This window comes from Heteronotia binoei, chromosome 5 (assembly GCF_032191835.1).
Source record: "Heteronotia binoei isolate CCM8104 ecotype False Entrance Well chromosome 5, APGP_CSIRO_Hbin_v1, whole genome shotgun sequence".
Taxonomy (NCBI): domain Eukaryota; kingdom Metazoa; phylum Chordata; class Lepidosauria; order Squamata; family Gekkonidae; genus Heteronotia; species Heteronotia binoei.
The window spans coordinates 166,559,690-166,586,585 of record NC_083227.1 but is presented as its reverse complement, the minus strand read 5'-3'; the positions used below and the strand labels follow the sequence as shown (position 1 = coordinate 166,586,585).

The 26,896-nt window shown below is 43.7% G+C and overlaps 2 protein-coding genes across 9 annotated transcripts in view; one reads left to right on the top strand and one right to left on the bottom strand.

Annotated features, from left to right (window-relative positions):
- SLU7 (SLU7 homolog, splicing factor) overlaps positions 1-5,486 on the bottom strand; it is a 32,336-nt gene extending 26,850 nt beyond the window's left edge. The window contains exons 1-2 of the mRNA XM_060240649.1: positions 5,296-5,486; positions 3,535-3,688 (exon numbers count right to left, since the gene is read on the bottom strand). Of these exons, the coding sequence (XP_060096632.1) occupies positions 3,535-3,688; positions 5,296-5,459 (318 nt within the window). The 5' untranslated portion in view covers positions 5,460-5,486. The remainder of the gene's footprint in view (positions 1-3,534; positions 3,689-5,295) is intronic.
- A 5,354-nt stretch (positions 5,487-10,840) lies between these two features.
- PTTG1 (PTTG1 regulator of sister chromatid separation, securin) lies at positions 10,841-24,956 on the top strand. 8 transcript variants are annotated; one of them, XM_060240646.1, is made up of 7 exons: positions 10,940-11,015; positions 11,139-11,205; positions 19,068-19,177; positions 21,731-21,903; positions 23,274-23,364; positions 23,530-23,679; positions 24,811-24,956. In XM_060240646.1, exons 3-7 carry the CDS (start codon positions 19,084-19,086, stop codon positions 24,882-24,884), a joined length of 582 nt encoding a protein of 193 aa, XP_060096629.1. In that variant the 5' UTR covers positions 10,940-11,015; positions 11,139-11,205; positions 19,068-19,083; the 3' UTR covers positions 24,885-24,956. The 8 variants fall into 8 exon arrangements, with proteins under 8 accessions (XP_060096624.1, XP_060096627.1, XP_060096628.1 ...); XM_060240647.1 differs by having other exon boundaries at positions 10,959-11,036; XM_060240642.1 differs by having other exon boundaries at positions 10,962-11,015; positions 19,019-19,177.
- The last annotated feature ends 1,940 nt before the right edge of the window (positions 24,957-26,896 follow it).

Here is a 26,896-nt window from a genome sequence, read left to right as displayed (position 1 = left end):
AATAAAAGCAGATTGTAAACCCGATGTTGTCTGTTATAAAGTGCTGCCAATTTCTGCTTTCTAGATGCTGCATCCGGGGGGGGGGGGGCAGGGGGCCCATTTTGAGGGGGGAGGGAGAGGGGTGCCAGCCTGGCAACCATCGCTATCCTCAAGCAAAAGCTCGGTGGAACATCTCTTGCTTTATAGGCCCTGCAAAATTGTCAAAGATCCCCCAGGGCCCTGGTGTCTTCCAGCAGAGTGTTCCACCAGGTCAGGGGCAGGACTGGAAAGGTCCTGGTCCTTGTTGAGGACACGAGTGCTTCTTTAGGTCAGGTTTTGACCTGCAGAACATAGCGCTCTTCCCGGGACATAGCGGAGGAGGCGGTCCCATAGATACATCAGTCCCAGACTGCTCAAGGCCTTAAAGCCACCCTGAGCCCATTAGGGGATATAAATTTGAGAAAATAAAATAAATAAATAAAATAAAGATTGTTACCAAAACCCTGAATCTGACTTGGTACTCAACTGGAAGCCAGTGTACCCGGCACAGCACAGGTAGAATATGTGCCGCCGTCCATGGCATTCCCGTCAGGACTCATGCTGTCGCATTCTGGACCCACAGGGAGTTTCCAGGCCAAAGTCAAGGGGAGGCCAGCATAGAGTGAGTTACAGTAGTAGTCCAGCCTTGAGATGACTGCTGCATGGATTACTGTGGCTAGGTCTCGACAAGACAGGAGAGGAGCCAGTTGCATAGCTTGGTGTAGATGAAAGAAAACCACTTTAGCAATCTGTGCAACCAGGGCCTCCGTGGAAAGAGAGACATCCAGGGTCACTCCCAAGCTCTTGATGGTCGGCACTGGTGTTAGGAGGGCCCCGTTAAGAGCTGGCAATCTGTGCTCCAACTGCAGCCCCGGTTCCCCCAGCCACAGAACCTCCATCTTTGAGGGATTCAGTTTCAGTCTACTTTTGCCAGCCCACCACAGCCTCCAAACCCTCGGCCAAATATGATGGAACCAAGGCTGACCAGTCACTCAACAGCAAATATAGCTGAGTGTCATCTGCATATTGATGACACCCCAGCCCCAAACTCTGTACCAGTTGGGCAAGGGGGTGCATTTAGATATTAAACAACATTGGGGAGAAGAGCGCCCCTTGAGGGACCCCACAAATCAGGGGGTATCTAGAGGACACATCCTCCCCTACCATAGAGAAATTAGGAGAGCCATTGTAGGGCCATCCCGCATATTCCCATGTCAGCAAGGCAGTGAGTCAACAGACTGTAGTCAACCATGTAGAATGCTGCCATAAGATCTAGCAGCAACAAAAGAACATAAGAGAAGCCATGTTGGATCCGGTCAATGGCCCATCCAGTCCAACACTCTGTGTCACACAGTGACCCAAAAAATTATTTATACACACCCACACTGTGGCTAATAGCTACTGATGGATCTCTGCTCCATATTTTTATCTAACCCCCTCTTGAAGCTGGCTATGCTTGTAGCCACCACCACCTCCTGTGGCAGTGAATTCGACATGTTAATCACCCTTTGGGAGAAGAAGTACTTCCTTTTATTCGTTTTAACCCAACTGCTCAGCAATTTCATTGAATGCCCACGAGTTCTTGTATTGTGAGAAAGGGAGAAAAGTACTTCTTTCTCTACTTTCTCCATCCCATGCATAATCTTGTAACCTCTATCATGTCACCCCGCAGTAGACGTTTCTCCAAGCTAAAGAGCCCCAAGCGTTTTAACCTTTCTTCATAGGGAAAGGGTTCCAAACCTTTAATCATTCTAGTTGCCCTTTTCTGGACTTTTTCCAATGCTGTGCTAACCCACCTTGATCCAGCTGCATTCAGAGATCATCCATTAGAGCAATCAGGACACATCTTGGTCCTGTGGACAGGGTGGAAGCTAGGCTGGCCACAGGTGTAATGCTGATGTGTCTTCCAGGAAGCCCTGGAGTTGTTTAGCTACTGCTCTCTCAATTACCTTACCCAGGAACGGTAAATTTGACACTGGGCAGTAATTGGATGGATCCACGAGATCCATTGATAGGGTTCCCCACTCCCTGGAGAGGCTTCTCTCTCTCTCTCTCTGGTAACACGCACCACCACTACCTGACCTTTATAAAAGACTGTCTACTAGGAAGGTCAGGAATCCCAGCTTCCCTTTCAAGCTCTGAGGCCTTGACTCTGTGTCTCCAACTGTCACTGCCTGGTCTTCGAGGGGACAGAATATTGCTTTGCATGCCCCTGGAGGAATGTCCACTTGCCAACTGCCTTCCTCCCACCACCTCGCACTCCTTTTAAAATAGTGTGTTGGAGATGGTGGAGGACTACGTGGTCTATGGCCAGCATTCAAAAGTTATAAAGTATTTATTAAAAAGAAAATGTTCACAAGCATACTTTCAGTAAAGCACCAGCTTTGAGCAAGGGAACCAAAAGACAACGGTAAAATGCAATCCTCCATCCCTTTCTCTATACATGCCCTATCAGATATTAAAATAGGACACGTTCCTTCAGCTTAGGTCATTACAGAACCCTACAGCGTTTTCATTACTTTGAAGATCCCCTCTCTAGGTCTCTTAGGCCAGCAGATGGACAGAATGGCTGCCTTTCCGGAGAGGTCTGCATGCAATCATGTCCTCAGCACCAAAGGAAAAGAGACCTCCTTTCCGCAGCATGGAATTTTTATCATATCTTTCCCCCCTCCCAATGACCAGGCCAAGCCAGGTAAAAGAGGCACTTCTTGGAGCTTCTTCCTGGAACCTTGCCAGGCTAAAGTCCTCTAGAGAAGGGGGGAGAACTTTACCCACCCATTACCTCTCCTGCCAGATCTATTTGCATTTGAATGAAGGTGAGGATCCAGAAAGCACCTGCACAGACTTTCCCTACCCATGCCTGTTCTCTGCCCAGAAGGAAAAAAACCATGGTTAAAGGTGAGGTTTCACTCATTTCAAGCCTCCCAGGAAAGAAAAAGGCATTTCTTCACAGTCCATCTAGGTTATTACTCCACATTCTGACTGGCAGTGGCTCTCCAGGTTCTCAGGCAACCTTTCCAGCATCCACTACCAGACATTCTAACAACTGGAAATGCCAGAAATGCAACCTTCTAAAAGGAAAACATTGCTCTATCACCGAACTTGGCTCTTTCCCTAAACTGAAAATGTAAATAGAGTTGTCACTTTCTCCATGGTGAGGGGGAGAGACTGCAGCATTTGAACCAGCATTAGAAAGCATGAAGGAACTTTTTCAAATACAACCACACCTGCTGCAATATTTGTTATCAAGAGTACACATACTTTCTCCCTTCCACTAACCAGATTACAGCAAAGTCAGTTTGAATTCATAAGAAATATTTCTGCAAAACCAAATCAGTCCTTTAACATTTGATACTGAGAAAGCAAACTAAACAGTCGTGGAATTTTGGCTTTTGAGTGCTTGCAACAAGAAAAGAGCAAAAACAAAGCAAATTTATGACTTGCTCCATCATGCCCAGTTGAATCATTTGAGGCAGCTAAATAATCTGTAAATTAAAAAAAAATTATGTTACCTACCTCTTTCACCCCTCGCTTATACCATTCTCCTTGTGCAGTAAATTCTTTCTGCTTCTCTGGCTGGGGTCTCTGATGCTTTAGTGTAGGCCTTTTTGAAGGGTCTATATACCATGGCACAGAGGAAATGTACTGAGGAATATGAGGATTAATGTCCCTGTAATAAATAAGAAAAGCTGTTTAAAAAGATACTGCAGAGACAAGGACTGAAGTATATATGGGAGGCTGCTTTTTACAACACTTTTTTTACAATTTGTTTTTCAATGAGAAGAACTTCAGAAAGAAGAGTCAAAGCTAAGCTATCAAAATAAACCAACCCTATTGAGTATGTATGTGCGATAAAGACATGCACAGAAAAATATCTTTAGAAAAGAAGAAGTCCAGCTGCTTTTAAACAGAAAGTTCAAGGAAACAGGATAACCAAGACATCCGAAAGGATCTTACACTTTGAAAAAAACATGAATAAAGGATCAGTGAGTTAAACTGCAGAGTTACTCCAGTCTAACCTCACTGAATAACACTGATTTAAATGGGCTCAGACTGGTGTGAGTCTGCACAGGATTAAAGCTCTAATACAGAAAAAACAGCACTCTCTTTTATCAACAGACGACATCAGAAAGTTGCAATCCTATGGTTATTTATTAGGGAGCATATCCTGTAATTAGGATTAGCTTGCAAGTAATCATATGTAAAAATACAACTCACACTAAAACCCCCAACCCAAGTTATTTTATTATCACTTTATCATCATTGCTTTTTTAAACAAACCCCACATTTCAAGATTCCATTTCTCTTAAATGTCTGAATTGTAGAAATTAAAAAAGCAGATAGCATGTAAACATTCAATTCAGCAACTGACTGATTTAGTCATATCGATACAAAATATTCAAGAGGTACAAGTTCTTTCTAAATATACCAACTATTAAAAATTAAACAGCACCCGGTGAAAGTAGTTTGAAAGAAACGCAGAGGGAGCAGATACAACGGGGGTGGCCAAACTTGCTTAACATAAAAACCACACAGAATAAGTCTCAGATATCTAAGAGCCGCCAAGACATGAACAAATATTACACACACGTCTTTATTAAAACTCTTAATACTTTCTTTGCCCAGAAAAATAAAATACATACGCACACACTGTACAACAAGACCATGCTAGAAGGAGACTTAAAAAAAAAAAAAAAAAAAAAGCTGGGATAACAGTCCCCATAAGACCAGCACAGGGAAAAGTTAGGGAATTATTTTTTTGCACCAGCAGAAGGAAACACACATGTACCATATAAATCACTGACTACCGTATGCATCATTATGCATCTCTCTTTGCCTTAACACCAAGGTTAGTAAATACAGCTCCTAGAAGAGCTATGAAACTAAGGGGGAACCCTGCGCTGCCCTCTTTAATGTCATCCTTCCTTCCAGTGGCTCCTTTGGCTCTTGTGCTATCTTTCCTTGCTGTAAGTCTCCAGACAACATCTGTGATGGAGAAGAGCATGTAAGCCTGCTTATTTCCCCGTATCACAAATGACAAGAAATAGTTACCTACCTATGGGTCAGTGCTCAGAGGCTGACTGAGGTTCCAATGCTAAGCACGCTTACTTGAGAGTAAGCCTGCATCAAGCTCCTCCTCGACCTCTGGGAGCTGCACAACATGTGTGAAAGAGCTGCATGTGGCCCCCAAGCTACAGTTTGGCCACCCCTGAACTAGGGCTTTGATAGCAGACATGCAAAAAATATTATGCATACACAGTTGTATGCAAGACTTACTTTCCCTCTTCATCCACTTCAGCTGGTGCATTGCCCAGTTTTCTCTGTTCTTCCAACTCTTTCTTCTTTCTCCAGTCCTCCCTTGTCATTTTTTTAGGCTCTTCTAAACCATTTGACCCTCCAGCAGGGTTAGATGCTATTGCTTCCATATTTACAGATGCCATAGTCGTCTTGCTGACAAAAAAGAGATATAGATTAAGGTGTCATGTAAACCCTACAGTTATTAGAGACAATAATATCTAAAATAAAGTTAATTAACTATCATATTCTAATAGCAAAGTCAGCCAAATATTTAGACTAGGGGTGTCAAACTCATTTAGATATAGATTAAGGTGTCATGTAAACCCTACAGTTATTAGAAACAATAATATCTAAAATAAGGTTAATTAACTAGCATATTCTAATAGCAAAGTCAGCCAAATATTTAGACTAGGGGTGTCAAACTCATTTAGATATAGATTAAGGTGTCATGTAAACCCTACAGTTATTAGAAACAATAATATCTAAAATAAAGTTAATTAACTAGCATATTCTAATAGCAAAGTCAGCCAAATATTTAGACTAGGGGTGTCAAACTCATTTAGATATAGATTAATGTGTCATGTAAACCCTACAGTTATTAGAGACAATAATATCTAAAATAAAGTTAATTAACTATCATATTCTAATAGCAAAGTCAGCCAAATATTTAGACTAGGGGTGTCAAACTCATTTAGATATAGATTAAGGTGTCATGTAAACCCTACAGTTATTAGAAACAATAATATCTAAAATAAAGTTAATTAACTAGCATATTCTAATAGCAAAGTCAGCCAAATATTTAGACTAGGGGTGTCAAACTCATTTAGATATAGATTAAGGTGTCATGTAAACCCTACAGTTATTAGAAACAATAATATCTAAAATAAAGTTAATTAACTAGCATATTCTAATAGCAAAGTCAGCCAAATATTTAGACTAGGGGTGTCAAACTCATTTAGATATAGATTAATGTGTCATGTAAACCCTACAGTTATTAGAGACAATAATATCTAAAATAAAGTTAATTAACTATCATATTCTAATAGCAAAGTCAGCCAAATATTTAGACTAGGGGTGTCAAACTCATTTAGATATAGATTAAGGTGTCATGTAAACCCTACAGTTATTAGAAACAATAATATCTAAAATAAAGTTAATTAACTATCATATTCTAATAGCAAAGTCAGCCAAATATTTAGACTAGGGGTGTCAAACTCATTTAGATATAGATTAAGGTGTCATGTAAACCCTACAGTTATTAGAAACAATAATATCTAAAATAAAGTTAATTAACTATCATATTCTAATAGCAAAGTCAGCCAAATATTTAGACTAGGGGTGTCAAACTCATTTAGATATAGATTAATGTGTCATGTAAACCCTACAGTTATTAGAAACAATAATATCTAAAATAAAGTTAATTAACTAGCATATTCTAATAGCAAACTCAGCCAAATATTTAGACTAGGGGTGTGAAACTCATTTATTATGAGTGCCAGATTTGACATAAATGAGACCTTGTCAGGCTGGGCCATGGGTGTCATAAAAGGTAACGACAGATAGCAGAGATGTATAAACTATATAACAGGCATAGGCAAACACAAAAATCCAGGACTAAACCCATACACAAATAAAACACATCTTTCTACAAATCTGGAGGGGAAAAAGTCCAGGTTTGCAGAATGAAATGCTCTCTGTATCTATTGCCCGCTTGAAAGTCACCAGAGAAAGGGCTTTCTCCGTTATGGCCCCCACATGGTGGAATCAGCTGCCGGAGGAGGTGAGGGCCCTGCGGGACCTGGTTCAGTTCCGCAGCGCCTGTAAGACGACCCTCTTCCGGCTAGCCTACACCTAGCTGGGATGAAAACTTGATGTAACTGGCAGCCATCTGTTTATATGAAATGAAATGTTACTGGTTTTGAAGGTTTAATTGTTTTTATGAAATTGTTTTATGAAATGTTTTATGAAATTGTTTTATGAAATGTTACTGGTTTTTAAGGTTTTAAATGTTTAAGTATCTAATTGTTTTATACGTAAAATTGTTTAAATTTTATGCTTGATCAATTGTTGGAAGCCGCCCTGAGCCACTTGTGGGAAGGGCGGGATATAAATCCCCAATAAATAAATAAATAACTATTGCGCGAGGTAGCAGTAACACTAGGTTTCCAGCCTTGACTTCTGTTAGCAAAAGGTAAGAGGAGTGGGTAGGCCTCTTTTAGCCTGTGAGGGAGAACTCCTTGCAGTCAAGCCTGGCAACAAACCAACATTACCCTTTCACATCCGTGACTCGCTCAGGCGCAGCTGCTTAGTACTGTTCAACAGCAGCCACCAAAGAACAGCCAGCGAGGTGAAGGGTTAGAACTTCAGGCTAGGATTTGAGAAACTGTCCCAAGTCCCAACTCTGCAATAAAGCCTCAGTGGGTGACGCCTAAACGGTCTCGCGGGTCTCCTGCTCGTTTATCCGAATTCTCAAGGAAAACACTGGGGGGAAAAAACTAACTAAACCGAAAGCAATTCGATAACGAAGTCGCCTGGGACATATACACGGTAACAACCTAATACGCATTAGCAACCTTTTATAAATAAAACAGGGGACTACCTTTCCCTTTGCAAACGAGCACGGTACTTCCAAGGACTCACCCCGGAAATCACCTAAACATCAGGCTCTGCTCGTGCGCCGCCAGTCCCGCTTCCCATAATGCACGCCGCGACACCGTCTCCTGCAATAAGACGACAAACTGACGTCACTAATGGCGGATTTCCGGTGAGACGGCTAAACCTACCGTCGCTCTAGGCGACGGGTGTCTATGATGAAAGCGGAGGGGGCTAATCGGCATTGGAAGCGGAAGTCGGAAATACGAGCGGTTTCAAACCGGAAGTTGTGCTAACCTTAGCGGGGATTTGTGGTTCCACGGCGTTTCTTCTTAAAGGGCCATCCTCCCCTTTCCCGCGCTGTTCTGTAATCCAGCAGGCATCCGCTTTGTCTGTGCTGCAGTGGAGTTTTGTGTTTCAGCAATAAGACTTTGCCTGCAGTCCTGAACTGTTGTGATACCTAGAGACCAGTGCGGTATAAGGAAAGGAAAGGTCCACTGTGCAAGCACCGACTTGCTTTCGTGGTGACGTTGCTTTCATGGCAGACTTTTGACGGGGTGGTTTGCCATTGCCTTCCCCAGTCATCTGCACTTCCCCCCAGCAAGCTGGGGACTCATTTTACCGACCTCAGAAGGATGGAAGGCTGAGTCAACCTCGAGCCGGCTACCTGAAAACCCAGCTTCCACCGGGGATCGAACTCAGGTCGTGAGCAGAGCTTAGGGCTGCAATACTGCAGCTTTAACAATCTGCGCCATGGGGCTTTTTTTGTGCGGTATAAAGCGGACTGTCATTGAGGAGTAGGGCTGTAAGTAAAAAAAGCAGCCCCATTCTATACACCTAGTGTCGCGATAAAGACATCTTGAGGCAACTTACATCCTGAGGAATGCAAATGCGTGACAAAGCTTTCACGATTGACAGTCCACTTCTTCAGACGCATTAGGTTTTGCAAAGTCAGTTGACAAGAGATTAGGGTTGCAAAGTCCAATTCAAGAAATATTTGGGGACTTTGGGGGTAGAGCCAGGAGACTTGGGGGGTGGAGCCAAGAGACTTTGGGGGTGGAGCCAGGAGACATTAGGGGTGGAACCAAGATCAAGGCTGTGACAAGCATAATTGAACTCCAAAGGGAGTTCTGGCCCTCACATTTAAAGGGACGGCACACCTTTTCATTTCCTTCACTTCCATAGGAAATAATGAAGGATAGGGGCACCTTCTTTTGGGGCTCATAGAATTGGACCCTCTGGTCCAATCTTTTTGAAACTTGGGGGATATTTTGGGGAGAGGCACTAGATGCTATACTGAAAATTTGGTGCCTCTAACCCAAAAAACAGCCCCCCTAGAGCCCCAGATACCCGCGGATCAATTCTCCATGATTTTCTATGGGAATAAATCTCCATAGGGAATAATAGAGTTCCCAGCAGACATTTCCCTCCCTCCCCCCGCTTTCTGAGAACTCTGAAGCGGGGAGAGGGTCTCCAAATGGGGGATCCCCTGCCCCCACCTGGGGATTGGCAACCCTAAAAGAGATATACAAACTCAGAGGGGCAGGGAAGTATATATCAGTTGAAAATACACTTTCTGCACCCGAGGAAGTGAACATATAACAATATATCTGCTAGCGCCACACTTTTTTAAAAAGTTGTTTCTACAGTAACAGACGGAGGCGGCTCCTTGACCTCCACCATTGCCGTCGCTACTCCAGTATAGGAGGCTTGAAGTTACACCGGGTCATAGCAGCATCCCTCAGTACTTCAAAGCCCACACTGTGCAAGAAAGTCATCCCTCTTATTTGACAGCTAGTTCAATGCACCTAAGTTTCTTTTTCAGAGAAGCCAACCCCTCCTTTCTGGGGACTTTGGGGGTGGAGCCAGGAGACTTTGGGGGTGGAGCCAGGAGACTTTGGGGGTAGAGCCAGGAGACTTTGGGGGTGGAGCCAGGAGACATTAGGGGTGGAGCCAAGATCAAGGCTGTGACAAGCATAATTGAACTCCAAAGGGAGTTCTGGCCCTCACATTTAAAGGGACGGCACACCTTTTCAAAGTCTTCCTTCCATAGGAAATAATGAAGGATAGGGGCACCTTCTTTTGGGGCTCATAGAATTGGACCCTCTGGTCCAATCTTTTTGAAACTTGGGGGATATTTTGGGGGGAGGCACTAGATGCTATACTGAACATTTGGTGCCTCTACCCCAAAAAACAGCCCCCCTAGAGCCCCAGATACCCGCGGATCAATTCTCCATGATTTTCTATGGGAATAAATCTCCCTAGGGAGTTCCCAGCAGACATTTCCCTCCCTTCCCCCTGCTTTCTGACGACCCTGAAGCACGGGGAGGGTCTCCAAACGGGGGGTCCCCTGCCCCCACCTGGGGATTGGCAACCCTACAAGAGCTATACAAACTCAAAGTTACAAAGAGGGGCAGGGAAGTATATATCAATTGAAAATACACTTTCTGCACCCGAGGAAGCGAACATATAACAATATATCTGCTAGCGCCACACTTTTTTTTAAAGTTGTTTCTACAGTAACAGACGGAGGCGGCTCCTTGACCTCCACCATTGCCGTCGCTACTCCAGTATAGGAGGCTTGAAGTTACACCGGGTCATAGCAGCATCCCTCAGTACTTCAAAGCCCACACCGTGCAAGAAAGTCATCCCTCTATTTGACAGCTAGTTCAATGCACCTAAGTTTCTTTTTCAGAGAAGCCAACCCCTCCTTTCTGGGGACTTTGGGGATGGAGCCAGGAGACTTTGGGGGTGGAGCCAGGAGACTTTGGGGGTGGAGCCAGGAGACTTTGGGGGTGGAGCCAGGAGACTTTGGGGGTGGAGCTGGGAGACTTTGGGGGGTGGAGCCAAGACCAAGGCTGTGACAAGCATAATTGAACTCCAAGGGAGTTCTGGCCATCACATTTAAAGGGACAGCACACCTTTTCAATTCCTTCAATTCCTTTTCGATGCAATTCCTCCCCCCTCCCCCCGCCCAAGGCGATTTGAAAGCGTCCAACCGGCACTCAGGAGACGCCAGCGAATGAGAAGCGAGCTGGAAACTTCAAAACAGTCTCGCGAAGCCGGCTGCCCTTTGAAGGTGGCGCGTTGGGCGTTTTTACGCGCAGGTTGGTTTATGGCTGTTATTGGTGGGTTCGCTTGTGCTGGCTTTTAAAATATTTTGGGACATAAGGAAGAGGGCAGTGTCGCTAGTGCACGCTGCTTCTTAAGGTGCTTTTCTTTCTCCGCAGTTTCTTTCCGCTATCAGATTTCCTTATCATTGCTCCAGTTAGTGTCCTTTTAAAGATCTCCTTCTGGGTAAGTATTGGGGGTGGGTAGGCAAAGTGCGTTTTGCTATTACCTGCAAAATATTCCGTAGTTAACATAAAAGTTTCTTTGCGTATTGATTTGGGAATAAACTGCACCGAATTTATTTCTAGATATCAGTATATTAAAGTAGACTGCAAGCAGAAATGTAGACTCTTGAGTTCCCGATAGAGAGCTGGGAAAAGCCCTTCTACTCTGAATCCACTAAAGTCCAAGAGCTATTTGCTTTGAAGGAGAAATATGGTATGGGTGTAGCTTGTCTTATCAGTGCAATTTTAATAGGAATGCTATTGGTGTAAAAGTGGATGGAGGGGGGGGTAGGTTTACTTAGAGACCAATTGGATTTATGCTGTGATATTGACAAAGTCTTTTGGTCAGTAAAATCAAGGGTAGACACTTCGATTCTGAGAATCCGCACAAATCAACTGCACACATTTGGCTTAAGACGAAGATGGATATGATCAAAAGCTTATTAAAGAGAGAGCAATCCAGTATGCTGTTAAAGAAATGCTAGGCTTTTAATTCTTAGGTTCAAACCATGTTAAAATGGTTTAAAAATGAGGTATTTTAATGTCTTCAAGTAAGTGTGGATTCAGGTTCTGGAAACAGTTCCTTACAAGATACAAATCTAATGTACCATTAGGCCCAAAGATTTAGGGAGAAGGCTCTTGTTCCATATGCTTATAAGCCTTATAAAGGGCGCTTAAATATTAATTAAACCTGGAATATCTTTCTGAGAGATAATGGTTAATTTTAGGCCTGCAGCTATGGTGGGGCCTGGGCGGCCCAGGCCCGTCCTTCCAACCGCCCCTTCCAACTGTATGGCCTCTCCATTGGAGGGCCCCCAGTCTGTCCACTTTGCCCACTGCCACTCTGAACAAACAGTAGCATTGCTGCCAGTCTTGTTGCATTGCAGCAGACACTGCTGCGGGGACGGAGGGGGCCGAGGCAGCCAATGAGAAAAAGGCCTGCGAGCTGACCTGGTAATTGCTGGGTAGGAGAGCCCCAGATGCTTCTCGGCCTGGGTACATCATTGGTGGTGGAGGCGAAAGGAGGGCAGCAGCAGGCAGCGCGCAAGGCAACTGCTTGCCAGGCAAGATGGACACCTCAACAAAATAACAACAAAGGAGAGTGGGGGGCGATGAGCAGCCACCTGCCCACTCGGCTGTGCCAAAGTCATTTCTGCGAAGCCTTCCCCAACACAGCATGCAGAGCAAAATGGAGGGGGGGGGGAAGAGAGTCTTCTTGCAGGCGGCTTTCCTAGTGCCCAACTTCAGTTCAAGAGGTCAAAGAGGGGCACCTATAAAAGGGGTGGGGGAGCAAAGCTGCTGTGACTGCCCAGGCAATGGGGGTTAGCTTGTGGAACTCGAGGCAGCTTACAGTGCCGAGAGCCCACGGCCACCAGAGCAGCCCCCCCAAGAAGAAGATGATATTGGATTTATATCCCGCCCTCCACTCCGAAGAGTCTCAGAGCGGCTCACCATCTCCTTTCCCTTCCTCCCCCACAACAGACGCCCTGTGAGGTGGGTGGGGCTGGAGAGGGCTCTCACAGCAGCTGCCCTTTCAAGGACAACCTCTGCCAGAGCTACGGCTGACCCAAGTCCATGCTAGCAGGTGCAAGTGGAGGAGTGGGGAATCAAACCTGGTTCTCCCAGATAAGAGTCCGCACACTTAACCACTACACCAAACTGGCTTCTCAATCCACTGCTTTAACGGAGGTGGGCATTTTTCTCTTCAGTGCTATAATATCATACATAATACTACTGTTTGTTGTTGTTGTTCAGTCGCACAGTTGAGTCCGACTCTTTGTGACCCCGTGGACCAAGTCACGCCAGGCCCTCCTGTCTTCCACCATCCTCCGAAGTCTGCTCAAATTTGGGTTAGTTACATCAGTAGTGCTGTCCAGCCATTTCATCCTTTGCCGTCCCCTTTTGCCTTCTGTCTTTCCCAGCATCAGGGTCTTCTCCAGGGAGTGCTCCCTTCTCGTTTGGTGGCCAAAGTAGGCCCCACCAAACATAAAATCCTGGCTACGGCCTTGGTTAGCATCCTTTTCCTATTTCTCTGGGAAGGTGGGGGGAGGGATTGTGATGCTGCCTGTGGCTGCAACCTACCTATCCTTAATTAAGGTGCTTCCTTGATAGAAGTGTCCTAAGGGATTGCAGTAGCCAAAGTGCTTCTATTCTCCATCTGAGATTCCCTCTTAGAAGTAGGAGAGGGGGGGCGCTTCCATTTTCTATGGACCCTCTGTGCCTTAATACAGCTAAAAGTATTATGTATGATATTATAGCATTGAAGAGATAAATGCCCACCTCCGTTAAAGCAGTGGATTGAGAATCTTATAACTTTACCAGCGTTTGAACGCATGGCATATAGACAACGATTGCATACGGACTCATTTTTAGATATTTGAAAACCTTTTAGAGAAACGTACATGTAGTTCCAGGGCTTTTTGGGTAGAAAAAGCCCAGCAGGAACTCATTTGCATATTAGGCCACACACCCCGGCGGCACCACTGTTTCACACGGGGCTTTTCTGTAGAAAAGGCCCAGCAGGAACTCATTTACATACTAGGCCACACCCTTTGACACCAAGCCAACTGCATTCCTGCTCCAAAAAAGCCCTGTGTAGTTCTACCATAGGGGTGCCAAGTCCAACTCAGAAAATGCCTGGGGGCATTGGGGGTGGAGCCTGGAGACTTTGGGGGTGAAGCCAGGAGAATTTCCCATTCCTTTTGCATTCTTCTGAGATTTAAAGGCACACACACATTCCAAAACAGAGTTTGCAGGCTTCTTCTAAACCTGCTGAGATCTAAAGGTACATCCTGGGTGGACTCCCCCCACCAGCCAGCTGGTTGGCAACAAGGTAGAGCTTGCAAAACCAGGGGGCTGGTAAGCCTACCTACCACCACTGTTATATTTTTGTCTCTACTTTGTGTGTACTGTTTTCCTTTTAAAAAGTCTGTTTAGTGACTGGATTTGGAGTTTTAACTGCTTGTTTTTGCCGTTTTGTGTGAAATGCATTAAAAATCTTCCACGGGATATTGGCTAAATTAGGTTTCTTCATCTGCTGCTTGCTCTAATATTGAGTTGAGGATGCAAGCATATCACAGGCTCCCTTAAACATATGTTTTGGGCGTGTCTAGTCATTTGGTTGTTCCGGGAGGAAGCTATTACTCATATAAATTTTGTATTGGAATGTTCACTGATCTTTGAAGATGCTTCTGTACTATTTAGGAGCCCCATGGTGTAGAGTGGTAAACTGCAGTCCAAGCTCTGCTCACAACCTGAGTTCGATCCAGGCAGAAGCCGGGTTCAGGTAGCTAGCTCAAGATTGACGCAGCCCTCCATCCTTCAGAGATTGCTAAAATGAGCACCCAGCTTGCTGGGAGTAAAGTGCAGATGACTGGGGAAGGCAATGGCAAACCACCCTGTAAAAAGTTTGTCAAGAAAATGTCATGATGTGACATTACCCCATGGGTCGGTAACGACTTAGGGCTTGCACGTTTGCCTTTACTGTACTATTTGCCCATATCTTGGAAGCTAACCGGTGGTCAACAAAAATAGACCCTCTGCCCTTACTACAGGCAAAAGATTAGTATTACAACGTTGGAAAGAAATGCTCACCTCCTATAAATCAATGGATCAAGGACCTTACCACTTTATAAATATTTTAATATATCAAAGATTTCAGGTTTTCGCGGCTGGTAACATCATTAGGGTTTGTAGAATCTTTCGGGCTCTTGAGCACGGCACTTGAGCCCGAAAGATTCTACAAACCCTAATATTTTAATATAGATGACAATTATATACACATGCATTTTTAGATGATAGGACCATAGAAAGGACCACCAGGGTCATCTAGTCCAACCCCCTGTACCATGCAGGCAATTCACAAATACCTCCACCCCCAATGACAACTGCTTCATGCCCAGAATATGGCAAAAACCCCTCCAGGATCCCCGGCCAAACCGGCCTGGAGAAAAATTGCTGCCTGACCCCTTCGTGTCGAACAGCATTTCCCCAGGCATGTAAGGAAGGGCCATGAGAAGTAAGCACTGATGGAACCCTTCTTGCCTGTTTAAGATATCTGGAAAAGTTTTATGAACGGGCAGAGACTGACCAAGAGAGAGATCTTGGGGTCGTGGTAGATAACTCACTCAATATGTCGAGAAAGTATGGGACTGCGATAAAAAAGGCCAATGCCATGCTGGGAATTATTAGGAAGGGAATTGAAAACAAATCAGCCAGCATCATAATGCCCCTGTATAAATCGATGGGGCGGTCTCATTTGGAATACTGTGTGCAATTCTGGTCACTGCATCTCAAAAAAGATATTATAACATTGGAAAAAGTCCAGAAAAGGGCAACTGGAATGATGAAAGGGTTGGAACACTTTCTCTATGAAGAAAGGTTAAAACACTTGGGGCTCTTTAGCTTGGACAAACGTTGACTGAGGGGTGACATGATAGAGGTTTACAAGATTATGCAATAGGAGAACTTGTGGATATTCAATGAAATTGAATGAAATGAAATGATATTCAATGAAATTGCTGAGCAGTTGGGTTAGAACTGATAAAAGGAAGTACTTCTTCACCCAAAGGGTGATTAACACATGGAATTCACTGCCACTGGAGGTGGCAGCGGCTGCAAGCATAGACAGCTTCGAGAGCGAACTGGATAAACATATAGAGCCGAGGTCCAACCGTTGCTATTGGCCACAGTGTATTGTTGGAACTCTGTCTGGGGCAGTGATGCTCTGTATTATTGGTGCTTGGGGGGGCACAGTGGGAGGGCTTCTAGTGTCCTGGCCCCGCTGATGGACTTCCTGATGGCGCCTGGTTTTTTTGGCCACTGTGTGACGCACAGTGTTGGACTGGATGGGCCACTGGCCTGATCCAACATGGCTTCTCTTATGTTCTTATGTGACACAGAGTGTTGGGCTGGATGGACCATTGGCCTGATCCAACATGGCTTCTCTTATGTTCTTATGTGACACAGAGTGTTGGACTGGATGGGCCACTGGCCTGATCCAACAGGGCTTCTCTTATGTTCTTATGTGACACAGAGTGTTGAACTGGATGGGCCATTGGCCTGATCCAAAAGGGCTTCTCTTATGTTCTTATGTGACACAGAGTGTTGGGCTGGATGGGCCACTGGCCTGATCCAACATGGCTTCTCTTAGGTTCTTATGTGACACAGAGTGTTGAACTGGATGGGCCATTGGCCTGATCCAAAAGGGCTTCTCTTATGTTCTTATGTGACACAGAGTGTTGAACTGGATGGGCCATTGGCCTGATCCAAAAGGGCTTCTCTTATGTTCTTATGTGACACAGAGTGTTGGACTGGAGGGGCCATTGGCCTGATCCAACATGGCTTCTCTTATGTTCTTACGTTCAAGTTGTAATTTAGCCTCCGGCTGAGCTGAAGGAAGAAGCGAGACTTGGGCGGCAAAAGGGTGCTTGGGACTAGATGCATGCAAGAGAAGTTCTGACAGTGTATGTGAGATAGTTAAACCAGGATATTAGACAAAAACCCCAGTTGTATGAAGGAAATAGTTCCATCTCTTAGTACAGGGTGGATGAGAAAAAGTTCTGTATTTGAGTGATGGAGTGGTAAAAAGGAGGATAAAAATCCATTTAGAAATCACATTCTTCAGTAAGCTGCTGTTGCTATGTGACAAGAGAAAAATGCTCAATAACTTCAGTTATCGTACCTACAAAGGTAGGCCAACCCTTTCCCCTCCGCTTAGTGAGCCTGGAGATCTCCCGCTGTTACAGCTGATATTCAGATGATACAGATCAGGTCCCCTGGAGAAAATGGCTCTTCTGGAAGGTTGGCTCCATGGCATTGTACTCTGCTGAGGTCTCTTCCCTCCCTAAATCCTGTCCTCCCCAGCTTCCACCCCCCCCCCCAAATCTCCAAATATTTCCCAATCCAGAGCTGACAATGCTACCTCCACTGCACATCGCTCTGAGAGAGCTTGTTTATACTGCACATGGGTAACATAAGACAGTAGCAATTAGAGACAGACTTTGCTTCTGGTTCCATCACACAGTGAGCCTGCTGATAGTGTCTGATAACCCAAGACTGTGCATAGCATTCTCTCTATAGGAAATCTTGTTGGGGATATGAGTCTTGCTGTTCTCTCTCGCCTTGCTATTTATGCCTATGGCTACAAGACTAGAGGACTAGATACAAGCCCGTTTGTAGAAGTCCAGTTTTGTTTTGTTTTGGCATGTCATCTCACTGGACAGTTGTTCTACCTAGTGAAAGACAGTAACTAGCGAGATGTATCTCTAGTTACCTTTTTTCCCTGAGACTATTTGGCAGTGTGGAAGCAATAACTTTCTAAACTCTCCAGTAATCAAGTAACTCTAAAATAGGTATAATTTTGGATGCAGTGTCTTGGTTCTTGCGCTAGTGCTGTTGACAGTGGCTGTTTTGCCACCTTGAAACTCCGTGTGTTTTTCTAACCCTTCTTCCACTTAGCGAGGAACTTCAATCTGGGGTTAGGGATGCAAAAGCCACTGGTGAATTTAGTTGGAGTTTACAGTCTTGTATGTCTATCAATATACTGAGTGTTCCAAACAGTCAAGGAAAGCTGCATAGATCCTCTTTGTGCATTGTGTAAAAACAGTGGTATTTTGATCAGTGGAGGACGGTAAGCAGTGGGGTGCCGCAGGGCTCGGTACTGGGTCCCATGCTTTTTAACTTGTTCATAAATGATTTAGAGTTCGGAGTGAGCAGTGAAGTGGCCAAGTTTGCGGATGACACTAAATTGTTCAGGGTGGTGAGAACCAGAGAGGATTGTGAGGAACTCCAAAGGGATCTGTTGAGGCTGGGTGAGTGGCCGTCAACGTGGCAGATGCGGTTCAATGTGGCCAAGTGCAAAGTAATGCACATTGGGGCTAAGAATCCCAGCTACAAATACAAGTTGATGGGGTGTGAACTGGCAGAGACTGATCAAGAGAGAGATCTTGGGGTCATGATAGATAACTCACTGAAAGTGTCAAGACAGTGTGCGTTTGCAATAAAAAAGGCCAATGCCATGCTGGGAATTATTAGGAAGGGAATTGAAAACAAATCAGCCAGTATCATAATGCCCCTGTATAAATCGATGGTGCGGTCTCATTTGGAGTACTGTGTGCAGTTCTGGTCGCCGCACCTCAAAAAGGATATTAAAGCTTTAGAGAAGGTGCAGAGAAGGGCAACTAGAATGATTAAAGGGCTGGAGCACTTTCCCTATGAAGAAAGGTTGAAACGCTTGGGACTCTTTAGCTTGGAGAAACGTCGACTGCGGGGTGACATGATAGAGGTTTACAAGATAATGCATGGGATGGAGAAAGTAGAGAAAGAAGTACTTTTCTCCCTTTCTCACAATACAAGAACTCGTGGGCATTCGATGAAATTGCTGAGCAGACAGGTTAAGACGGATAAAAGGAAGTACTTCTTCACCCAAAGGGTGATTAACATGTGGAATTCACTGCCACAGGAGGTGGTGGCGGCCACAAGTATAGCCACCTTCAAGAGGGGTTTAGATAAAAATATGGAGCACAGGTCCATCAGTGGCTATTAGCCACAGTGTATGGAGCACAGGTCCATCAGTGGCTATTAGCCACAGTGTATGTGTGTATATAACATTTTTTGCCACTGTGTGACACAGAGTGTTGGACTTGATGGGCCGTTGGCCTGATCCAACATGGCTTCTCTTATGTTCTTATGTTCTTATGATAGGATTTTTTGGGGGGGGGGGAAAAAAAAAGTTGTTCAGCTGCTGCAAAACATGTCGCTTTGCTTCTTTATAGGTGAATAAAAGAACACTAGAAACTTGGAAATATTACTCTATTTTGGTAGGCCTTTGATACCAAAGATGTCCACCCCTATCTTCATAGACAAAGAAAATGGTGACATCGGCACTGCTGCTGCTTCAAAGAATCGACTGAGACTGCTGTCCGTAGCACCTTGTGAGTGGATGCTAATACGAACTTTAATTGGTACCGGTGAACTAAAATGCCTGTTGAACATAAAGTTTCACCTGGAATATTGACGAATTTGAAGTACTGATAATTCTAGATGGCTACTAAACAACTTTGGGCTGTGTGTATGTTTATAGTCTTGCCCCATTATGGTACCAGGATACAAAACACAGATTTGTGAAAAGGGTGAAAAATTCTAAAGGAAGGCAAAAGAGCAGGATAAATAAGGTACCAATGAGGCTACTGGACACGGTGGTGTAGTGAATGGTGATCCCAGTTGAGTGGTGCTAGATGATGAAGCCAGTGTGATCGCGAGGACACCTAGTAGAAAAGCTGCAGATATGAGGGACTGATGAATTCTATTGAAAGTCTGTGTACAACAGGCCTCTTTGTCAGCCACAGCTTCACCTCTTTTCCTCTCTCCTTGTATACTGTATTATCAAGGTGTTTGTATAATGGTGTGTATATATATACACAGTGTGTGTTTGTGTGTATACACACCATTATACAAACACCTTGATATAATTATATATATAATTATTTTTGGCCACTGTGTGACACAGAGTGTTGGACTGGATGGGCCATTGGCCCGATCTAACATGGCTTCTCTTATGTTCTTATGGTTATGAACGCCATACATCTGAAGAACTATGATTTTATGCTTTTTAAGTTTAGTTTTTAAGATGCCACTAGCCTTCTGTTCATTCTGCTGCAGTGGACTTCCTGCTATCCTCTTGAAATGGTTATAAATTTATTGTTCAGTTTATGTTGTGATCCGCCCTGAGCCCGTTATGGGAAAGGGCGGAATATAAGCCCACTAAATAAATAAGTGCCTTAGTTTTGTTTAAATAAAATTAAGAACATCCTCAGTATGAGAGCGATACAGCCTGCTGCACTGTATGCAACTCAGGAAACATCTTGGCTTCTTTCTTCTGAAAAGAAGAGAAAAATAATTTTATATCAATGCATAATACTGCACTTTTATGCTAACGTTAAACTGGAGTAACAATAGTCACTATATTAAGGACCATCCTCTGATTTGGGTATCGTCATGCACCAAGTATGTTGTAAGAAGTATGAGAAAACTAGTCATATTTAAATCACCTTTGAATCTGAATCCATACAAAGAAATTATCACCTAATGCTATAACTTGTCTTGGATAAACAAACTTCATACTGCGTACTAGGAATGGGCACAGACTGTGTTTTTATGGTTTGGTTTGTGGCTGGATCACGAACTGATTTGCCAGTTCGAGACTGGAACCAGTTTGTACTGGTTCTTGAGCATTTAAACCCCTGCTTTCTGCTGCTTTTGACGGGGAGCAGAAAGCAGTGATTTAAGTGGCTCCGGGCCTTTTAAACCAAACAGCTGGCAGGGAGCAGAAAGCAGTTTAAATGGCTCCAAGCTATTTAAACCCCTGCTCTCTGCTCTTAATTTGTTTTATAGTTATTTATTTTGTAATTTAGATTTACGAACTGTCATTCTCTGAGTTCCCAAAGCGCAGGGTGGTTAACAGCAGAAGACTGGACAACTTAAAATACAAAAGTTAAAATAGCTGACTGCACCAAAGAAAGTATGAATTGCAGTGCTGCCTCACAAATAATCGAGACAAAGCAGGGTGGGGGAGGGAAGAGAGTTCCGGACAAAGTGGTATCCATTCCACGCCCTGTGTGAATACACCTGGTCCTGCAGGGCATGGATGGATTGGGGAGGGACGGTGGCTCAGTGGTAGAGCATCTGCTTGGGAAGCAGAAGGTCCCAGGTTCAATCCCCGGCATCTCCAAAAAAGGGTCCAGGCAAATAGGTGTGAAAAACCTCAGCTTGAGACCCTGGAGAGCCGCTGCCAGTCTGAGAAGACAAGACTGACTTTGATGGACCAAGGGTCTGATTCAGTATAAGGCAGCTTCATACGTTCATACGATGTGATTTGGCAGAGTTCCACCAGGTGAGGGCAACCGGATGTCTTTAGGGCTAGGGATTACCAGTAAGTTGTTCTCAGCAGAGCATAACACTCTTCAGGGGACATACCAGAGGAGGAGGCGGCAGTGGACTTCCACATGAACTGCACCAACTCTGTAGAAGCTTGTGGCAGCTCTTCAGTTTGCGAACATTGCGTCGTGAATCATGAACTGGCCAATATTCATGACAACCTTTAGTTAGTCAGCTGATTTGTGCCTATCCCTGCTGCCCAGTCCTTGGCAAGTATTTTAAATGAGTAAAACCTTAAAGGACTTCTCATTCCAAAAGAGACCATACTATTGTTTTCAGTGTCCCTCGGGGTCTCATTTCCTGGGCTGTGTATGCTTTTTTTCAGTGCCATGATATTTCTTGGATGGGAGGGACTCTACTCTTGTCCTACTTAAGACACTGCTTAACACTACTTACTGTGCAATCCTATGCAGTGTCTCTCCAGGCTAAACCCATTGATTTCGGTGGAATTAGTCTGCAGCAACTCTGCATGGGTTTTAACTATGAAATACTTTAAAAGCTTTGGTATGCTGGGCCTCAGGTATGTCAATTTACTTAATTTCTTCTCACAGCGAAGGCTGTTGTTGAAAAATCTCACCCAAAGACTCCACTTGCTGGAAGGGCAGCTAATGTAAATTCAGCAACCATCTATTCTGTCAAGAAGGCTCTCGGAAATGGGAGCACGACATTAACATCCACAAAGCACCAAATCCCAAAAGGAAAGAAGTTCGTACCTGCAAAAAAGGTAAGCAGAATTACTGTTTGGGAGCATTTAGCATGCTCAGATGTAAAGAGTAGGGAATTGGTAGTGTTCGGAGTGCATCTCCTTGGTGGGCCTGCAGGAGAGCTTCCGTATTTGTTTTTCTAGAGGGTGGTGTGTTTGAGGGTTGGTGGAGTTCCCCTGTTTCTTAAAAAGTACCAATTTAAATGAGAAAAGCGGAAGGTTGTAATTCTTCTTCCATACGGGAGGGGAGCCACCCCTGCTGAGAAAACAGCAGTAAGATTGAGGCATGCAGGGATTTCATTGATTTGTCCCATCAACACACTGCTTTCTGCTGGTACTGCTCTTCCCCCCTTATTTCGTATCACATTGGCACAATAGTGCTGATGCAACGACAGATTTGTTGCCCCACTCCCTGTGGCTTAGTAACTGCATCTCCAGCAGCAACAAAAGTTTGTTTGGTTTGTTTTAGAAACCCTGCTATTTCACTAAAAAGGTCGGGGAAAGCCAAAACTGAGTGTCGCCATTTTGAAAGCAGCGCTAAGCTCCCTTCCCCCATTGTCTGTCATGCAGGCGGTGCCATTTCCCCATTAAGTCACAGCGAAGGAGGTTTTTCTTTGCTCTGGCTCAAAAGGGAAAGCCTCAGGAGCCCAACAAGCCATGCTCAAAAGAACACGACGTGTGGAAGCTCCCCAGTAAAGCACCGAATGAAGTTACTTCTTAATTACTGTTTTCAAAACCAGTGTCATAACTAGCAAATCCTCATCCCACAAAAGGAGAGCCTAAAAGTTACTACAAAAGTGATCACAGCAGATGCCAGAAATTTTGCCACACATAAAGTAGTTTGCTTATTTTTTATTTCTGAATGGTTTTGAAGCGATAAAATCCTGATTAAATAATGGAGAGATAAGTTCAGTTCTTAGATCTGAAAATTTGGGCTGTCAACAAAGAATATGAGCCATAGAATTAATTTATTGTTGCCACAATTAAGAGTCTACCTGAATATGGAGTTCCATTGAATCGTCTAACACCCAATAAAGTGCTTTAAAGCTACTTCCCAAAGTAGCTGATCCCAGCTACTGTGGGAATCTAGCATTAACTGGAGTTGGTGCCTAATGGCCACAGTAAAAGCTGGTCATGAAGAAAGAATTTACACTGGTAGAGCTATCTGTAGGCTGGGATACTTGGGTGGGAGCCTTCACCCTTAATGATCCAGCGATTAGAAGCATCAAGTCGGCATTGTCTTTACCTGATGCGTAATATCAAGGGCCTTGGGTCATTTGATGATGATACACAGCATCTTTTCCCCTTCAAGCAAGAGTAAAAGTCCTTGCACAAATCTTGTACTAGGGAAGATGGTATACTACCAACAAATGTTTTGGTTATTCTTTTAGGTTGCTGAGTATACAGGTAGAGCTGAAGACTGCAGCATGGCCACTGAAGACTGTCCAGAAAAGGAGAATTTCTTTCCTTGTAATCCTCTAGGTAATGTTCAGTGTTAGTTATATTGAAGTTCTTGGCAAAACTGTTCAACACCAAGTAGTGTTGGAGGTTAGGGGGGCAGTACAAATTTGACGCTTCTGCTTAGTGTAATCAGTGCAGAAATATAGAATATATCAAATGTATGGTTTCTGGAATGTCTCTAAACAGACTTTGAGAGTTTTGAGGTTCCTGAGGAGCACAGACTGAGTCATTTATCACTGATTGGTGTTCCTCTGATGACATTTGAAAATACATCTGAGAGTTTTCAAAGCATGATCCATATAACTGGAAAACCACCTTCAGTTTCTTGGGACTTTGGTAAGTAATGTTTTGATGTGTATTCAGTGAACCGGCTCAGCTCTCTACTGGAAAGGTCTGTGACTTGTTTGTCTGATGTGAGCACTAATCGGTTTGTGGCATTTCAACAGCCATCTCAAACAGGGGTGCCAGCTTTTTTGAGCCAGTGCACGCAGGGCGCTGGGCACAACCACAACATGGCTTCTGTGGGAGGTGGAGCCGTACATAGCCAACAAGCTAAAGTGCATAGAATAAGAGGCGTAATTTTTAAAAATACGCTGGGGAAAGAGTGGTGAGAGAGAAAAACGTCAACACTGGAATGGCAGCTGCTTCCCAAAGGATGATATTTCAGTTTGCACGGTCAACCAGAAGCCCTGCTAGGTAGGAGCCCCACCTGCTCTCACCCACTTGGCAGCACTAGGAAAGGAGTAGATGGAGACCATGGACACCGTTTAGGGGACCCCTGGTCTAAAATCTAGGTGTTTAGTTCGGTTCTTTCTTCCACATGCGGTGGACTTGTGAAAAAGCGAAAGAATTTTGGAAGATGATACAACAAGAAATCTCCAAAATTTTGGGTTATGACTTTAAGAAAATGGCAGAGACTTTTTTTGCTTGGATTACAATTAGAAAAATTTCCAAAGGAAGACAGGACTTTAATTTGGTACTTGCTCTCAGCTGCTAGGGCATTGTACGCGCAGCTGTGGAAACAGGGAAAAATACCAGAGAAATGGGATTGGATTGTGAAAGTTTTATCGTGGAGTGAGATGGACAAATTAACTAAAACTTTAAGAGACTATGATTTAGATATATTCAAAAAGGAGTGGAAGAAATTTAAAGGATATATGGAGAAAGAGTGGAATGTAAAAAGACATTGGACAATTTTTTAGTATTAATGAGAGAAGAAAAATATTGAACTTTGATTGGTTAGCGGTACCTTTATAATTGAATTTAAATTTATAACTTCGGGGAAGTCAAATATTGGAGGGAGGGGGGGGGGTTGAAATATCATATGGGTTAGTATAGAAAAGAGACAATTAAATATTGTAACCATATGTTATTAATTGTTAAAACACATAAAATCTAGGTGTTTAGAAAACAGAATCTGTCACAGTCATGCATACTGAAATAACTTTGTTTTTTAAAACTTTTCAGATACGCTTCAGTTGACTACAGACTTCCTAGCTACTTTCGATGAAATAGTAATTGACTTGCCACCTCCTCCGTAACATATATGTATACCTTTTAAACTGTATTCTGAACACATTTTATCTATTGAAATAAAGAACTTATGCTCTGTACAGCATTTTGAGGCTTTGCACTTTTAGATCAAAATTTACCAGAGTCTAGAAGTTGGGGAGAGGGGGAACAACTGACATGTGGGAGCTTTTCAATGATGCTCTTATCCAAGGAAAAATTCATATTTCGCCAGTTGATGGCAGAGTAGCTGCTCTCTATACACAAACTTCAGAACAGTATCCTAAATATTTTCATGAGAAGTCTAAAGCTCCAGCTTGGGAAACAAATTAGGAAGCATGCGTTGCTCAGATGTTTGCCCTATCCAGACTGAAAAGTGACTGGCACTAGACTTCACAGTTGTACAGATTTGCACAGTCTATTAGTGTTGATCCAGTTAGACAATTTGCTGCAAAAAACCTTACCATTGTGGTTCTGTGGCTTCATGACTTTTGGCAGATATTCTTAAGGCCACTTTTGAAGTAGTTTGGCTGGCTTTAGCCAGGCAGTCTGTGTGATTCTAGGCGGGAGCATGTTCTCTTCTGGCTGTGGATTTGGGAAGCCCTTAATATATAAGCATCCTTTCTAAAATAAGGCTGTCTGCTTTACGGCAAATGAGTGATAATCAGCATTTCCTCAGAAGAGTATTTCCAAGTAACTAACTGTGTCTTTATTACAGAAATATCACTTGCTGAAATGCTAGTCAAATACAATCTTTCCTTAATGGCCCATCTGACCTTTAACTCTGTTGGCCTAGATTCACAGCTTTATAAGGCACTGCAGTTGAAGAGTCTCTTTAACATATTAAATCAAGTTTGGTTTTTGAAGAGCCTGACTAGAACCCTCGGAACATTGGCTTGGGAGTAAAGTTAACATCTTACCTTTACTCCCATGGCTGCTGTTCTGCCTAGAATTTTGATCCATTTCCTTGGGAAGATGCAGCCTGTTATGGAAGCATAAATAGCATCTCCTAGCTTAGTAACATCCATAAAGAGCTAAAAGTATTCTCTTGTAGTCTGTTCATGTTGATAATATCTCTCTGATGCTTATTGTCATATTAAACAGTTGTTGACTCGCCTGAATTTTCAAGTTTCTAAAACTCCTCATGCTTCTAACTTTTCTGAAGTGTTATTACACAGAGATGGATAGGTGTAAAGAGAGGCTGGGAAGCAGGGCTCCCAGCCTCTCCTTGTGGAGCTCGTGAGCAAAAATTCTACTTTGTGAGCTACTGGCTATTAAAGTTGTGAGCAACCAATTTGAATACTGCTTAAATTAGTTTGCTCTGGGGCCATTTTTCCCGATCTAAGACAAAAATGTGTGAGCCAGAGGCTAAAAAACGATGAGCTAGCTCACAGCAAACCAGCTTAGAGGGAACACTGCTGGGAAGGCTTTTTGTCTGCTCCTTTATGAACGCGAGTGGCTTGAGTATGAAGGAGTGCATGGTGGATGTAGTAGGTTTTTGAGGGAATGCCCTGGGTATAAGGGAATTCCAAATACTTCTCATTAAGTATCTCCCTGAATCTCATGACTCACAGGCATATAGTGATTTATTACTGTCTGGAATTTTGTTTTGAGTGCAAGGCTTAAGGTTTAAAATGGAGCACAAGCAGCAGATTAAGGCAAGGATTCCAGTACTGGGATCCCCAAGTTATTTATATCACTTGGCAAGTCACAGTTTCTATTCAGCAAGCCTTTTCGGATGGCCGCACAGAGCCATCATGTGATTACCTGGATGCATTAAATCTCTCAGGTGTTTGTGAAGGGTCGTCTTACATCGGAAGATTTTCAGTTGTGTCCAGAAGGTAGTTCAGTACTGCTTGAACATTTGCATTAACTGGTAAATCATTAACTGCCTTATGTCAGCGTAGGGTTCATGGACGTTCCAACAATGAAGAGTCTCTTTTCATTTGAAAATAAGTATCCTTTATTGGTTACATCTATGTTACTGCTACAAAAAGTCTTTGAAAGTGATAACATGCAATGTAGGGCACTGGCATTTATGGGA

What these genes read in the sequence shown, in the direction of transcription:
- PTTG1 (XM_060240641.1), top strand. Translation starts at nt 19,084, where the DNA reads ATGTCCACCCCTATCTTCATAGACAAAGAAAATGGTGACATCGGCACT. An exon ending in ACTGCTGTCCGTAGCACCTT is followed by an intron (nt 19,178 to 21,730) that starts GTGAGTGGATGC and finishes TTCTTCTCACAG; the next exon opens with CGAAGGCTGTTGTTGAAAAA. An exon ending in TTCAGTTTCTTGGGACTTTG is followed by an intron (nt 23,680 to 24,810) that starts GTAAGTAATGTT and finishes AAAACTTTTCAG; the next exon opens with ATACGCTTCAGTTGACTACA.